General features: G+C 49.4%; 1 protein-coding gene across 2 annotated transcripts in view; it reads left to right on the top strand.

Annotated features, from left to right (window-relative positions):
• The window catches only part of BLK (BLK proto-oncogene, Src family tyrosine kinase), a 36,961-nt gene extending 26,319 nt beyond the window's left edge, over window positions 1-10,642 (top strand). For both annotated transcript variants that reach the window (XM_071447656.1, XM_071447646.1), the window contains 6 exons: window positions 270-422; window positions 1,247-1,426; window positions 1,965-2,041; window positions 5,142-5,292; window positions 8,056-8,187; window positions 9,532-10,642. In XM_071447656.1, the coding sequence (XP_071303757.1) occupies window positions 270-422; window positions 1,247-1,426; window positions 1,965-2,041; window positions 5,142-5,292; window positions 8,056-8,187; window positions 9,532-9,740 (902 nt within the window). In that variant the 3' untranslated portion in view covers window positions 9,741-10,642. The remainder of the gene's footprint in view (window positions 1-269; window positions 423-1,246; window positions 1,427-1,964; window positions 2,042-5,141; window positions 5,293-8,055; window positions 8,188-9,531) is intronic.
• The last annotated feature ends 6,503 nt before the right edge of the window (window positions 10,643-17,145 follow it).

Genomic DNA, 17,145 nt, shown 5'->3' with positions numbered 1-17,145 from the left:
TGGCTGAAGCTTTTCATGAACTCATAGAATTATAAACATTGGGAAAACCCTCTAAGAGCACTGAATTCCCCCTGAACTGCCAATGCCACCACTAACCCATGTCCCCAGGTGCCACATCCACACAGCTTTTACACCCCTCCAGGGCTGGGGGCTCCACCACTTCCCTGTGTGGTTGTGGAGGTTTCCATGGGTTGATTTCTCCTGGATGGAGGAGGAGGAGGTTTTCTCTGCCATCCCACTGAACTCTCCTGTGCTTTGTCCTCCTCCAGAGAAAGGGGATGGGCTGTGCCAGCGCCTCACAGCTCCCTGCACATCCCTGGTTCCCCAGAGACCCTGGGCCCGGGACGAGTGGGAGATCCCTCGGGAGGCCCTGAAGCTTGTCAAGAAGCTGGGCAGTGGGCAGTTTGGGGAAGTGTGGATGGGTAAGTGGAATTCCTTCCATTCCAGGAAAAAAAGACATAAAGAGAGGAGATGGAAAACCCTTTTATTTCCCTAAGGCAAGACTATTCCAGGAGTGGGGATCCTTAAGGACAAACACATATTTATGGACACACACACTCACACAGGATTCCTGGGAAGGACTGGACAGCTCATATTTGCAAAGATCAGGGATTGAGCAAGGGTTTCACAGGGGATGGGTGTCGAACTCATTATTTACTCATCTCTTGGGATATGCACTCATTCTTCCTGGGAATCCTGGGCACAGCTGCAGTGATGCCAGTGATCCTAAGTCACACCCAGTAAGGTACCTGGGTGACATTTTCCCACTTTTTCTGCCTCTCTGTTCCACTTTTCAGCCCAGATCTCCATCCCTGATGCCCTCCCACCTACTGCTAATCAGCAGGAGAGGAAGTGGGGGGAGCTCAGCTTCCTTTGCCACCCTCTTTGTGGTTGCTGGTTGCCTTGGAAATGGAGATTGTGGACAGGACCAGGCTGAGTTCATGTGCTGACTGCTCAGTCCTGCCTTTTTGGCTGCATTTGGGTGATTTGGTGGGAGGCCCCAGGGGTTTCACCCAGAAAGGGTCTGGGAGGCCTGTGTGAGGATGGGCTCACTGCAAGGACCATCCCTGATGCAGCCTCATGGGTGACAGCTGTGACATGAGCGTCCCTTCCTCTCTTACACCTGCTGGCACTGGGATTTGCCACATATTCCTTCATGAGGGATTCAAGCTGTTCCTGTGGTTTTCTGCCCCATAGAGCCTGCAGATAGCTCAAAATTCCTCAAAACACCATCATCTCCCTGCAGGCTACTACAAGAACAACGTCAAGGTGGCTGTGAAGACCATGAAGGAGGGCAGCATGGATCCTGATGCCTTCCTGGCAGAGGCAAACCTGATGAAGAAGCTGCAGCACAACAAACTGGTCCGGCTGTACGCCGTGGTCACCAAGCAGCCCATCTACATTGTGACAGAGTACATGGCCAATGGTAAGAACCCTCCTGGAGCTCTGTGCTGGGCTTCTGCACAACAATTTGGTGGTCTGGCCAGTGCTCCTGTGCAGAATGAGGGTGGGCAGGAGGGGTTGTACCAAATCTGCAAGCAAGTGACCCAAAAGTTTGATTCTAATACAGAAAGAGACTTTCTGGGTGATGAAAAAACTTTGGTGATGCTCCATTTGATGAGTGTTTAAAGTTCCCCTCCCCACTGTTCTCGCTGGAAGTTTCTTTCAGGTTTTTCCTCCCCTCATGGTGAAATTATCCTTTCTTTTATCCCCTCTTGTTTGTAACAGTTCAAACTATGAATGCCCAGCAGTTTGCAACATATCTGTGCAAAAAAATGAAGGGAATTTGGGCTGTTTGGGAGCTTTCCTAATGAAAGATACTCCAGTGGACACCCATTCTGGCTCCTCAGATTTCCCTTAGCATGGAGGCAGATTTGCTGCATATATTCAGAGAAGCACCAGGGAAAACAAATTTGTAAATTATTCAGAAGAGTGACAGCAGTCTCTCCTCTCCTCTCCTGCAGGGTGTTTGCTGGATTTCCTGAAGACAGAAGAAGGAAGCCAACTGAATCTCCCCAAACTCATTGATATCTCTGCTCAGGTCAGTGAACATTCAGTGGGAAAAGGATCCAAGTTATTTGTTATAACTCAGTGAAATTCCTGCAAGTCTGCAGTCAGTCAGAGCAAAGGTTTCCTGGAGAAGAACAGCTCCTCCTGCTGTGCTCTCTTAGGGATTCTCCTCATCCTTCTCTGTCCATGTGCACATCAGATTTTTTTTTTTTTTTTTTTTTTTTTTTTTTTTTTTTTTTTTTTTTTTTTTTTTGCTTTTCTTCCTTGCTGAGCAGGAAAAAAATGTTTCTTTTTCTTTTTACCAAAAAAGGAGAAAAAGCTCAACAAAGAGATTTCCAATGCAGGACCAGCAGTTCTGCCCTTCTGAGGATGAGGCATAAAGGATCTTCTGATCCTCAAATCTGGGAATATTGCTCTTTAGGAAAGCAAACTTTTAGCCTTTAAGCATCTCCAGGCTGCAAATCCTCATAGCTGCAGCTGCAGCTTAAAATTTTAGTCCAGAAGTGCCTCTAAACACAAATAGGGAAAAATTAGGGAAAGCACATGAAGAATGAGAATGGCTAAATCACTGCACTTTGGTCCCAGACAGCTGTTGACAGAATTTGGCTCATCCAGAGCAGAGTCAGGCTAATAAGGAAATATTAGAAAAAAAAAATAAAATACCCTGAAGCATGAGGCTGAATATGGGATTTATCCATAAAATCACTCAGCTTCTCTTGTCAAAGTGGACTTGAGGAAACAATGTGCAAAGTTTGCTGGTTCCAGCCCTTATATAGATTTGCTTTTTAATAAATTAACAACTGGAAAATCTTAATATTTGAGGGGATGGTTTATTATAGTGAAATATTTTAATTCTTGCTTTAACCAGAATGAAAAGATTTAAATGCTTTAAAGCAGTGCCACCTTCTGTCATTTTTGTTTTGAACTTTCCATAGAGGTGCAGAGGAACCTCTTTCTGTTCCTTCCCTCTTCACTACTGATAAATTTTCCATATCTGCAGCTTCATCATTGATGTCTGTGAGATGTTATGGAGACAAATGCACGCTCCCTGTTTAGGGTATTTGACTTAATTACTCCCCTCCTTCCCTCCTCTCCTGAAAGCTCCACTTCCCTCCCTCCATCTTTCATTGTTTCATTCCCTCTCTTGAAAATTACAGCCTGTGGTTTGTGTTAAATTCCTGAGGATAAGGAATTAATTAATTCCTTTAATTAATTAATTAATTCCTCATTCCAATTAATCCATAGTACAGAGCCCTTGGGGTTGGTGGGAGCATTCCCCAGAAATTGGCAAGATGCATTTCTGTGCAGGACCAGAACAATCTCTGGGTGACTCAGAGCAAAGATTTTGGTCAATGTTACAGAGTTATGGAATCATGGAATGGGTTGGGTGGGGAGGACCTGAGAAATCATCTCGTTCCAACCCGCTGCCATGGGCAGGGACACCTCCCACTATCCCAGGTTGCTCCAAGCCCTGTCCAACCTGGCCTTGGACACTGCCAGGGATGGTGGGGCACCCACAGCTTCTCTGGGCAAATTTCACCACACAGCAGGACCAGGATGATTGAACACAGACCAAACTCCCACACCCCAATCATGCAAAACCCACAGAAATCACCCTCAGCATGGGGTAGAAAGGATTTTACCCTTCCCTGAGGCATTGGCATCAACTGGAAGAACAACTTTCAATCCTTCCCTCTCCCAGCCCAGCGCCACCTCCCCAGGGCAGGCACTCAGACATTCCCTGGGTATCTCTGGGAGGAGCAGCAGGAGGAAAGGGCAGTCTCATGAGCTGTTTTGCAATCTGCTTATCTGTGGTGTTGGGGTGACATCACAGCTCAGCAGGCGCCCAACCCTCTGGAGCGCATTTTTTGATCCAATGACATCCGCGTGAGTTAAAATTAGAACAGTCTGGGCTGATACGCTCGGTCCTGTGGTCAGTCTTGAGGGTAAATGCTTGAAAACACTCTGGGCTGGAACAGGCTGAGCACCAGGTCCTATCTCATTAACATCAGGACAGGAAATTACATCAATTCTTCCATTTTCCACTGCAGAAATCAGCCCTTGCACTAGAGGGGTGTTGACACAGGTTAGAAATGCAGCATTGGAAAGTATGTGTGAGTATCCTGTTTGAAACCACATGTGAGTGCAGAGGCTCATGTGAATCTGCATGGAGTGGAAAATTGCTCTGCCCTCACCCACAGGCACTTAAAACCTTTAATAGCTGCTACCCCTTGCTGGCAGGGGCTGCACACGTCCACTCACCTTCCCAATAAATGCCCAGTCCAAATCTGAGACTCGACCTGGCAACCTCTGTCTTCTATCAATCTCCCTTTTCAACCCCCAGCACTCATCAGTGAAATATTGCTGCTGTCATTGATAGAGGCTCATCACATACCAGCTGCCTCAATTAGATTTTAGGAATAAATTCTTCCCCATGAGGGTGGTGAGGCCCTGGCACAGGGTGCCCAGAGAAGCTGTGGCTGTCCCTGGATCCCTGGAAGTGTCCAAGGCCAGGTTAGGTGGGGTTTGGAGCAACCTGGGATAGTGGGAGGTGTCCCTGCCTATAGCAGGAGGTTGGAATGAGAAGATCTTTAAGGTCCTAAGGTCTCTTCCAACCATTCTATAATTCCGTGATTTGCTAGTTTGATTTTTTGTGAGGTTTTTTTTTCCTTTTCCTAATTCACATATTTAATGGAATGTTTATGACTAAAATGCCCACTGGAGAAGAGAGACTTTGTGGCAGAAACTGGGAATCCAGTGATGTGGTTTCAGCTCTCGCTGCAGACACGACTCAGGGCAAAACAGAGAGTGGTGCTTCTGTTCTGCTTCACTTGGCTGCTCAGGATGGTAAAGCTGAATACCTGCACCTGTATAAGTGCAATAGCTATTTATTTACCTGTCTGCTGATCCACCTGTCCGTCCGTCCATCCATCCATCCATCCATCCATCCATCCATCCATCCATCCATCCTTCCATCCTTCCATCCATCCATGAGCAACGTAGGCACATCCATGCTCACGGAGAGACAACAGCAACCCTGTAAAAATGCTGTGCTTTGCAAAGGTGGGTGAAAACCACCCAAGATCCCATGGGGAGGTGATGACGAAGGTGGGCTCTTCCTCCCCTCCCAGGTGGCAGAGGGCATGGCCTACATCGAGCGCATGAACTTCATCCACCGGGACCTGAGGGCCGCCAACATCCTCGTGTCAGAGACGCTCTGCTGCAAAATCGCCGATTTCGGCCTGGCCAGGCTCATCGAGAACGAGTACCTGGCACAGGAAGGTGGGTGTCCCTCCCAGCACTGCCCTTATCTTCCACCCTGCTACTGAAGGGGTTTCTGGTGTCGAGATGGCCCCGAGGTGTCAGAAAGTCTCTTTTTCCCAGCCCCAAGACTGAAGAAGAAGGCAGAATTCCTTGGCTCTGGTTCTCAAGGTTGTTTATTTACTCTTTGCTAGTACATTCTTTCTCTGACCTGCTGAGATCTGTCCAGCAGGTTGGTTCATGGCACACTGACCACCTTGGGTTATCTTTTTATACTAAAAACTACGTGTACATTATTTACAATAACTTCCCAATACCTATCACCTATGTTAGACAGTGAGCTTCTACTCTAAACCAATCCAAAAGTGCCAGCATCACAGCAGAAGATGGAGGCCAAGGAGAAGAAGGAGAAAGGATGGACATGCCCAGATTCCTCCATCTTGCCCCCTGAACCTCCATTCTAAAAATCCCAAAAATCTATTTTTCACCCCGTGACAAACTAACTATTATTCTACTTAAACTCTCTTGACTTGTAATTCTTCATATAAAGGTGGTAATTGTTTTTTCCATGGGTCAAGATCAAAGGCACAGGGGTCTTGGGCTCTGTGCCAAGGTTTCTGAGCCCTTTGGCAGGGTCTTGAGTCCTCCAGGGCAGCCAGAGGAATTTCCTGGGTTCCAACAAATACCTATCACCTATGTTAGACAGTTCCTCTCTACTCTAAACCAATCCAAAAGTGCCACCATCACAGCAGAAGATGGAGGCCAAGAAGAAGAAGGAGAAAGACAGTACATGCCCAGATTCCTCCATCTTGCCTCCTGAACCCCCATTCTAAAAACCCCAAAATTCTACTTTTTCACCCTGTGACAAATTCATGAACATTCTATTCAAACTCTTGTGGCTTGTAACTCCTTGCACAAAGTTGGTAATTGTTTCCATGGGGTAAAATCGAAGGCACAGGTGTCTTTGACTCCATGCCAAGGTCTCTGAGGCCCCTGCCAGAGTCTCAAGTCCTCCAGGGCAGCCAGAGGAATATCCTGGATTCCAAATCCTACTTCCAGGAATGCCAGGATACAAGGCTGGCATCAGGCAGAGGGCAGGAGAAACAAAAACACCCAAACATCCAGTCCTGGGAGAGGCAGCAAGGCTTGGGGGCTATAAAACCAACTGAAAACTGCAGGGGGAAATGGGAAAAAACTCTTTCTATTCTCTTTGGGGGAGTCCCCAGAGGAGGAGAAATTTGACCTCTGCTAATGAAGGCTGCTGCCTGTGGCCAGGGTTCTGCAGGGATTCAGTCCAGAGGGAAGGATACAACAGAGCTGGAGCCACAAATCTGGATCCAGCAGCAGCTTCCAGGTGTGCCAGGCAAACCAAGCCCTGACCACATCAGGTCCCTTCCGCAGCAGAGGGACCACATAGAAAACAATAAATCACTGAATCTTTTGGTTTGGAAAAGACTTCTGAGATCATCCCCGTACTGAGCTCTGAGCCCGAGGTCAGGCATGAGATCAAATCACTCAGATTGCAAAGGGACTCCACAGAGCATCAGGAAAAGCAGCAGAAGTGACTGAAATGAAACAATTCAGTCAGGCATAAGTGGCACTTACCAGAACATTTTCAAATTTTGGAAACCTGTCCACTTCTAGAGTTGGGATGAGATAAAATTCCCCTTAAAATATACTCTGAGGAAAGGAAATTTAATAGTTTTTATGGGTTTTTTTTAAATAAGATAAGAAACATTTCTTTCAATTTCCTGTCCCCAAAATCCTTTTTGATACAAAGCGTACCCATTTCAACATGCAGAACTATTTCAGACTAGTAAAAGATCCCAAATGTAATTTGGAAACTGCCATGAAGGGAAATTTTGACTTTTCTGCAAAATTTTAAGGCAGTTTTATCCTTAAGAGAAGCTTTGATGAAATCAGTATAATTCAGTTAATAACCAAAGGAGCTGCTTCCCCAGCAGAAAGCAGCTCCCACCAGCCTTTTTCCAGCTAGCTTTGCTCTGGAATAACACCTCCCCTCTATCTGCTTTGAACAATTCTCACTTCATATATTGCATTTCCCAGCCTTGTCACTCAGAGTGTGATGTGCAACAACTGAGGTGCTTATTTCACACCCTGCAGTTGGATTTCCAGTCCTGGGAGGATGTGTATAAATAAAAATGTGGTTTCCTCTGCAGTGTAACATGATCAGTTCCCACTTATCAAGGTGGTTTTGCTGTTGGCTTTTTGGTTTTTTTTTTTAGCTAAACTGAAATTGCAACCTTTTGGTCATTGCTGTCTACAGTGGGTTAAGCAAGAACTTGGTGGACAAAATAAAAAGGGACTTCTTTTGGTTTTAATAAAACTATGCAGCTTTAAGGACTGGGGAATTTATATTTGCTGTTATATTTATGCACTTTTGCTAAAACTACCCCCTTCTAATAAGTGATTTCACAGAATCATAGAGTACCACGTTGGAAAGAGACCTCAAGGATCATCTGGTACAATTTTCCTTGGCAAAAGCCAAAGAAATTTTATACAGAATAAAATCCTACTGTTGTTGTCCCATAATAAATCTGCCAAATTGGTTTTCAATATTCCATCCAGCTCTGGGATGGAGCAGGTGCAGAGGAGGACATGCAGATAATCAAAGGGCTGGAGCCCCTCCTAGGAAAAACCACAGAATGATAATCAAGAGCCCAAAGGAACCAGGGCTCAGTCTGGGGGAATTCTTGTGCCTGTGACAGGTGAGGGAGATGCTCTAACTCCAGGACTTATTTCCCTTTGTTTCCTTTGGGACAGGTGCCAAATTTCCCATCAAATGGACAGCTCCAGAGGCCATTAACTATGGGGTTTTCACCATCAAATCTGACGTGTGGTCATTTGGGATCCTCCTGACAGAGATCATCACCTTTGGCAGGATCCCTTATCCAGGTACAGGATCCCTTTTCTGGGTACAGGATTATTTATCCAGGTACAGGGTCCCTTTTCTGGGTACAGGATCCCTCATCCAGATAGAGGGTCCCTTTTCTGTGATCAGGATCCCTTATCTAAGTACAGGATTATTTATCCAGGTATAGGATCCCTTATCCAGGCAGGATCTCTTATCCAGGTACAGGATTATTTATCCAGGTATAGGATTCCCTTATCTGGGTACAGGATTATTTATCCAGTTATAGAATTCCCTTATCTGGGTACAGGATTATTTATCCAGGTATAGGATCCCTTATCCAGGTATAGGATCCCTTTTCTGGGTACAGGATCCCTTATCCAGGTACAGGATCCCTTATTCAGGTATGAGATCCCTTATCCAGGTACAGGATTATTTATCCATGTACAGGATTCCTTATCCAAGTACAGGACCCCTTATCAGGGTACAGGCTTCCTTATCCAAGTACAGGATCACTTATCAGGGTACGGGCTCCCTTATCCAAGTACGGGATCCTTTATCCAGGTACAGGATCCCTTATCCAGGTACAGGATTATTTATCCAGGTACAGGATCCCTTATATAGGTGCAGGGTGCTGGGAATGCAGGATGAGTGTCCAGGCACTTCCACACCCAGCTGTCTCTCCGATCACAGAATTGTTTAAGTTGCAGAAGGCCTCTAAATTGAATTAACCCAGCACTGCCAAGGCCACCACTGCCCCATGTCCCCAAGTGCCACATTTACACATCTGGTAAATCCCTGCAGGGATGGGGACTCCACCACTGCTCTGGGCAGCTGTGCCAGGGCTGGACAGCCTTTTCCATTAAGAAATTGTTTTTAATACCTGATCAAAATATCCCTTGGTACAACTTGAGGTCATTTCCTCTTTTTTATCTGAGAGAAGAGCCCAAGGCCCCTGGCTGTCCCCTCCTGTCAGGGAGTTGTGCAGAGCCACAAGGGCCCCCCTGACCCTCCTTTTCTGCAGGCTGAGCCCCTTCCCCAGCTCCCTCAGCCCCTCCTGGTGCTCCAGCCCCTTCCCCAGCCCCGTTCCCTGCCCAGGACACCCTCCAGCCTCTCAATGTCCCTCTTGCCACAAGAGCTCCTTCAAGCTGGCTTTCCTTCCCTCAGTTATCCCTGCACAAAGCCAAACTCAGAGAGGGGAATCAGGGAGGGAACAGAGGCATGGAGAGGAAGCAAACCCTGAAGAAAAGTTTCCAGAATTCAGGAATTCCAGATTCAGGAACCGCCTCAGCCCCTCCAGCCCTGCCTGGGTGTGAACTTCGGGAAGCACCGACCTTTCCCCATCCCGGGTGCTGCATAACTCCTGCTGGGCTCTGTTTCCCCCCCAGGAATGACTAACCCCGAGGTGATTCGCAACCTGGAGCGGGGTTACCGCATGCCCTGCCCGGAGTCGTGTCCCGGGGAGCTCTACAGCATCATCCTCAAGTGCTGGCGCAGCAACCCCGAGGAGCGCCCCACCTTCGAGTACCTGCAGTCGGTGCTCGAGGATTTCTACACCTCCACGGAGAAGCAGTACGAGCCCGAGCCGCAGCAGTGAGCAGCCCCTGCGGGGACAGCGCTGCGCGACAGCCACCACCCGCCGGTGGCTCGGCGGCTCGGGTTTCCCTTCCTCCCATCCGCGCGTGGAGATGGGGAATGAGGAGAGACGGGAGGGAGGAGGATGCTGCCGGCTCTGTGGCTGTCGCAAAGACTGAAGAGGTGGCTGAGAGGTGGCACAGCTGTGCCCACCTGGCAGGCATCGCCTCTGGCACTAAGGACAGAAAACTCCTTTGTGACCCGCCTGGATAGAGAAAAGCCCCTCAGCCCCACAGCTGCAGCTCTGGGAAGAGGGGTCCGTGGCCAGGGTGGTGTTATGGGGGTGAAGAATCACTGCTGGTGATGCTGCACCCCCTCCGTGCTGCGGGCAGGGCTGCGAGCGTGTCCTGTCCGCACCTCCTCGGGCCACACCTGCAGGGTGATGCCGCCTCCCTGCCTCAAATCGGTAATAAACAACTGGAAACGAGGATTTCCCACTTCTTTACTGAAGAGTCAGGCTGGTGGTTTGGGGGTGAAGAATCACTGCCCTACTCTGCTGGAGATGCTGCACCCCCTCCGTGCCGCGGGTGTCCTATCCGCACCTCCTCAGGCCACGCCTGCAGGGTGGTGCCCCCTCTCTGCCTCAAATCAGTAATAAACAACTGGATTCGAGGATTTCCCATTTCTTTATTGAGGTGTCAGGGTGTGAGCGAGCCCCTGGAGGAGGAGGGAGAGGCCGGGGCCTCCCCGGGCAGAGCGGGGTGATGCTGCGGTGGTACCCGGGGAGGGAATGCGGGGATGCCCAAGGAGAGATGTTCGTGGTGTGGCCACGAGATGTCCCTCCTTCCCAGCGAATCTGGGCGGCTCTTGGGAAGTAAAAACTCATGTTAAAAAAAAAAAAAAAAAAAAAAAAAAAAAAAAAAACACCACTTCAGAAATCAAATCCTTCCTCGCTTGGCCGAGCCTTCGCTGCACAAGCTCCCGGTGCAAGAGCACGGCAGGTGCCGCTCCGCACCCAGCCCGAGAGGGTTCAAATGCCATTTCCCCGGTTTCTGGTGAATCTCCAACCCGGGGGGGATGCCCAAAAGAGGCTTCAGGCTGGTCTCCAGTCCGGAGTTTCACTGGGCTGAGGTGTGGAGGGCAAAGAAAAAGGGCACAGGTGGCACATGGGAGGAGTGTGAGGAGCGCAGGGGTGAGCTCCAGGCTGGGGCAGGGGGGAACACTCCAGAACCATCTCCCCAGGGAGTTTCATCTGCTGTTCTCTCCTCCACAAAGCAGATTTTGAGTCCAGCTGCAGAGGGTGCACTTCACAGTGGAAAAGGGAAGATATGGGAAAGAAACAGCAGAGATGGAAAGAGAAATCTTAAAATACTCAAATGGGGTTTGTAAGAAAGATAGGGACAGACTTTTTACCAGGATCTGTTGTGACAGAACAAGAGGTGATTTTTCTAAACTAAAATAGGGTAGATTTAGACCAGATATAAGGAAGATTTTAGAATGAAGGTGGTGAGGCCCTGGCACAGGTTGCCCAGAGAAGCTGTGGCTGCTCCTGGATCCCTGGAAATGTCCCAGACCAGGTTGGACAGGGCTTGGAGCAACCTGGGATAGTGGAAGATGTCCCTGCCCATGGCAGGGGGCTTAGAATGAGATGATCCTTAAGATCCCTTCCAACCTAAACCATTCCATGATTCTATGTCATGTGTGTCAGAAAAAGCACCCAACCAAGCCCAAGCCATGACACAGAATTATTGTTCATGCCACTGCTGCACAAGGGCCTAGGAGAAAAAGGAGTTGTCCTCCTGAGTGGGAAAGGAGGATTTAATAACAATTTTAAATGATCTCCCAGACTGAGAAAGAAGGGAACTGGCTGAGATGAGCCAGTCTCAGAAATGTTAGGTCTAGTGCAGAAACCCTAAGATATCTGGGATTTTTCCATAGGGATGATGGATGGAGGTCTGTGGAAGACCTGCATCCCTCTAGGACTACACTGGACCTGGGTGGAAAACCTTGGGCTGTGGAAAAGATCTCCATCCTCCCAACCTGAACCCTGTGAACTCAAGGCCAGTGAGGCCTAGAAACAATTTAAGATTAATCAGGGTCGGTCCAGTTCCTTTGGTTCCCAAGGGACAAGTCACATGTGCTATAATTACAAAAATCCCTTTTTAAACCACAGGGGGGAAAAAGCCATTTATTTCAATAACTTCATTGGAGTTGAAGTAAAAGTCTTTCCCCTTGTTTGAACTCCAGCTTGGTCTCTACCAGACACCAGGAACTCCATGCAGAACCAACAGATTCCTGTTAATGAGATGATAGTCAGGAAATAAATACAGATGAAAGCTGTTTGACTCCTTGGCTGTTAATATTTTATTGAAGTGAATACTGTGTATTATTTGTGCTGGAGCAAAGCAGGAAGAAGGGCTGCAGGGTGTCTGCTGAGCACTTGTACATTGCATTATCGCCCAAGGCCAAAGTGTCAAGTGTTGTGGCTCAAATTAGAAAGGAAATGGATATTTTTATGGCCAGTTGCAGCACGTGGCCAAGCCCAGGGTGAACATAACAAGAGGCTGTGGGCTGAGCTTCCTCTGCACTGGACACCACGGTCCTTTTTGTTCCTGCTGAACAATCAGGTTAAATTTGTTCCCTGGGGCAGACCTGGCTCCATGAAGCCACTGGAAACTCTTCCCTTGTTTTGGGGAGCAGGCTGGGGCTTGTGACACCAAGCTGAGCCTCTCCAGGGGATGGAGGGAGAGCGTGAGCTCCATGAGCAGCCATGGTTTTACAAAACATCCATAGTTTTACAAAACACCCACCAAAACCTCTGGGAAATGGGTCCTGCAGCTCCTCCACCACTGCTGGGCAGAAAAGGACCAGAATGGACATCAGGGGGTGCAGCCACAATCCCAGGTGAGGAGTGGGGTGCTGTCATCTGTGACCTCCAGCCCAGGATGTCTCCAGTGTCATCAGAAAGCTCTGGAAAAACCCTTTCACCCCCATACCAACCTGGCTGCCTAAGAGGTGCCTCTTCACATGGGTGAACTCCAGCCAGAGGCTCAAAGGGGAGTCCTGGAGCAGGAGAAAGGTGATAAAAGTGATCCAGGCTGTCAAACTCAACCTGCCCAAGAAGAACTTGTCGGGCTGTGCAAAGGTATTTCACAAGATATGAGTCAACTCCTGCCACAGACAGAGCATGAACCCCTGAATGGCCCAGACAAGGATTAAAAGTGTTATCAAGCGATGTGCATCCTGCATAATATCCAAGATCATAATATCCAAGATCATCCTTTCATTTCTTCCCTGGGTGCCACTGGAATGGTATTTCCAACTCTCACACTGAAAGATTCAGGCCTCCACTGTTGGTCTTTGCTTTCCTGTGCAGCCTTGGTCCTGTCACTGCATCCCCACCTTCCGTCTGAAATTTCATCTCTGTGGGTAATGTCTGGTCTTGTGCTGAGTTCCTTGTCATTAACACCCTGTTTGCAAGTGGTTTGAGGCTTTGGAGAGAAGGGTTTTGTGGTATTTCTCAGTTCTTCACCTTGCAGATGTAGAAATAGCTCTGGCTGCAATGCAAAACCTTCCCTGAGCAACGGCTGTGCCCTGTGGCACCTTGGCAAGTGGGGAGTGCATCTGGAAACCCGGAACCAGGGCCAGCAGGGGAGATTGGCATGGAAAAATCAGCAGGTGCTGAGGGGAGAGAGGAGGGAGAGCAAAGGAAAAGCAGTGAGAGGGCAGGGCTGTGGTTTTGCTGCTGTCTGTATGAAAGGTGTGGGCCCCAGCTTTCCCCAGAACCTGGGCACTCCCAGCAGTGTGGATTTTCTCATGTCTAATCAAAGATTCAGCACAGCAAACACTCCACCTGCAGCTGGACCCTGGAGCTGTGAGATGGGCTTGGTCAGCTGGGGTAAAACAAGAGCAAAGCAGCATCAAAGTCATGTCACAGAGCCATGGAATCACAGAATGCTTTGGGATGGAGGGAACCTTAAAGTTAATCTTGATCCAACCCCTTGCCATGGGCAGGGATACCTTCCACTATCCCAGGTTGCTCCCAGCCCTGTCCAGCCTGGCCTTGGACATTTCCAGGGATGCAGGGGCAGCCACAGCTTCTTCACAGACAAGGATTTCTTCCTAATACCTACTTGAAATCTATCCTCCTTCAGTTTAAAGCCATTGTCCCACCTCATGAGAAATGGGATTTTATTTCAATGCCATCCCATGCTGGGCTCTTGTTTGGAGCAGCACAGCACTGGCTGCTCACCCACAGGCACACTGCCACATTCCAGGAGCTCTCCCAAGGGAATAAAAGGAGGATCCAAGTGTCTCCACCTGCTCTGTGCAGAGCAGGCTGCCTGGAGCTTGCCTTGCTGGCAATTGGAGGCTGCCAGGGAGGGGAGGTGGTGAGGAGCCCTCACCTTGCTCTGTTTTACCTCCACCCACACACAGCGGGGTAAATATTCCCTGGCAAACACTGCAGAGCAAACAAGGGCATCAGTGCCCTGCCAGGCTGGGCTCTGGGCTCTGAGCTGCTCCACCAAAGGGAACAAGGATCACTTTTTCCACAAGGGCCCCCTCCCTGGCCAGGCTGCTCACTAGCCAAGGGAGAATTCGCTGAGCTTGCTTCTCTGAGGGGTCTTGGTTCAGAGCATCCCCAAGGGTGGTGACACTCCAGGTTGGCTGTGAAAAGCATTTGTGGCCATCCCTGACCAAGGAGAAGCTGGGTCTGTGTGCCACAGCCAGGCTGTGAGGGTGGCAGAGAGCACAGATGTGTTCCTGGTGGGAAGCAGAGACACAACCTACCACAAATCAGCCCAAGGAAAGTCCTCTCCATCGCCACTGGCTGCTCAGGGCAACATTCCATCTCTGCCAGCAGCCAGGAAATCCCTCCAGGGATAACAGGGCTCAAAGGAAGCATTTTCCTGCCCCAAAGAGGTTTGTGTTGGGCTGCAGGCAGAGGGCTGGGGCTGTTTCTGGAGGATTGCTCATCTCTCAGGGGGCTGAGCCAGGTGTTACAGCACCATCCCTGGCTTGGAAAGTCTCTAAACCACTGATTTCCTTGTTCTGCTCTCCCAGGGCTCATGCTGCACCCTTCCCCATGACGTTTGGGGTTGCCCACCACTGCAGACAGGCTGTGACCTGCCGTGGGTTCTCCTTTCCTAGGCTGCTTCCAGACCTCCTTTCTCCAGGGTTTCCTCCTCCCTTAATCTGTCCAAGGTCACTCCCAGCTAAAATTAGCAGTTTATCCAGTGTTGGAGAGAAGGGAAGGCCAGCTGCTCTGGCCTGCTCACCATCCTGGGAGCTGGCAACAGGAGATCCAGCTCTGACTCCCCTTGGAGGTGAGGATGGCCTTGCCATCCTCATGGTCAGCAAAAAAAGATTTGTAGCCAGCTTGTCCTCTTGCCTTAAACCTGAGCTACAGGTCTCTGCCAGCAAAGCAGGAGGAAGGAAGATCTCCCTGGAGCCACCAATCTCTGCCACCATCCTCTAAATGCCAGATGTCACCCTGATTGTACCAGAGCCAGGCATCATTGTCTCTGTGAGAGATTCCCCAGGAATCTCTGTGAGAGATTCCCCTCAGCCTTTCAAGTGTGTATTTAACTCATCCTCACCTGAACCTTCTTTCTGACCTTATCTTTCCTCTTTTCTTTCAAGGGCAGGCTGAAGCCACAGGGTGGAGACAGTGGGAAGGCAGCTGTGGCAGGGTGGTGGGAGTTTTCTGTGGTCAGCCCACTGCCCTGGGCTGGGGGTGCTCAGGATCATGATCAGAAATGGGAGTTTAAACCATCTTGATGTCTGGGAATGAGGACACTGCTGGAAATGAGGTAACAGCCTGCCCGGGGCGGTGGCTGAATCACCATCCCTGGAGGGATGAAAAGACATGTGGATGTGGCACTTGGGGACATGGGTAAGCGGTGGCCTTGGCAGTGCTGAGGGATGGTTGGACTTGATGATCCCAGAGGGCTTTTCCAGCCTAAATGATTCCATAACCACAGGAAGCCTCCAAGCCTTGACTGGGGATTGTGCTCTGGCAAGCAGGGGGATCTTCAGCTGCTTTGAACAGGTGAATGTGAGAGGTTTTACCCCTGGTTTCTTATCCAGATCAAACCTCCAGAAGAACTGGTCTGTCCCGTCCAGGAGATCAGAAATTAATATCACACCTTGACTCTCCATCTGCATCTGACCAACTTCCATAAAATCACAGAATCACAGAATGGTTTGGGTTGGAAGACCAAAAGATCCTAAAGATCATCCAGTTCCATCCTCCCTAGACAGGGACACCTTCACTAGACCTTGTCACCTTCAAACAAGGATCTTAGAGGCCTTCCTTTGGCAGGACAAACACTGCCAAGGCTGATCTGGCTGGTGTTGACCATTCAGTACCTTAAACTTTGGCACTTGGTACGGCTGTGCTTGTAAACAGAAAATCACCCGTTCTTTCCCCTGGTCCTGAGGCCAGTTGGTCTACTCTGGCCATGTCCATGCTATCAAACTCTCTTAACCATCCAAAACACTGTGGACAGATCCAAAATATATTCTGGGAGTTGTTCTTGATGTGTGCTGTCTCCAGTCTGATGCCCAGGGATTGATTGTTTGGGTTTTTAATACTTTCTGTGAGGAACAGGTTAAGAGTTTAGCAGTGCAGATGTTCAGATTCCTGGCTGGGTTGAATTTAATACCCCATACACAACCAATAAACACAAATTTGCCTGAAATCACCAGTGCTGTTGGACAGAGCCACCTCTCTCCATGGGCCAACCCCACAGAGGACGTCAATCAACCCCACTGGTCAGACTGGAAAAAGCCACCTCTGCCATCCATGGGCTGGCAAATATTTATCCCAGGTGTTTAGATGCTCCTGTAGGTCCCCAGCCCTGTCTCTACACGGCCCAGGAGCCCTCTGTATCTGCAGATCTCCTCCCCTTGGGCTGTGCAGCATCTCCCCACAGCTCCCCTGGCACCGTAGGTGGTCCTCCAGCCCCACCGCACGGTCGCTTCCCCCTGATAACTCCAGGGTCTCCAGGGTCACCCCAAGGGCACTGAGGGGACATGTATCAACCAGCCCCGACACGCTGCACTCCAGGAGTAGCTGTGTTTAGAGCCAGGGACTCTCTGATCTTCAATAACCTGGCAGCAGCTTGTAAACAGAGCGTTTGACGTGATAGCATCCTCCGCGAGCAATTTACACCCTCCCCCCCCAGCCCCCTGCCCTCTCCTCACTCCCACTTTGGCTCCCAAATTGCAGGGAGAGGCTCAGCCTGTGGCTGAGTGTTGGATGCAGTGGGCTGGGGAGTCAGGGAAGGCTGCAGGAGTGGGAGCGCTGGTTTGTGTGTGTGCTCACCATGCACAGTTTGGGTGTGTGGTGCTACAGAAGGTGTGTCTAAAATATTGCCTGGCTTTGTCTCTTATGGATTTGAGCTAAAAAGAGTGGGACAGTG

Source organism: Agelaius tricolor, unplaced genomic scaffold (genome assembly GCF_023055355.1).
Source record: "Agelaius tricolor isolate 1412-34295 unplaced genomic scaffold, bAgeTri1.0.p SCAF_1, whole genome shotgun sequence".
In the NCBI taxonomy this organism is placed as follows: domain Eukaryota; kingdom Metazoa; phylum Chordata; class Aves; order Passeriformes; family Icteridae; genus Agelaius; species Agelaius tricolor.
This window is presented reverse-complemented; position numbering and strand designations above follow the sequence as displayed.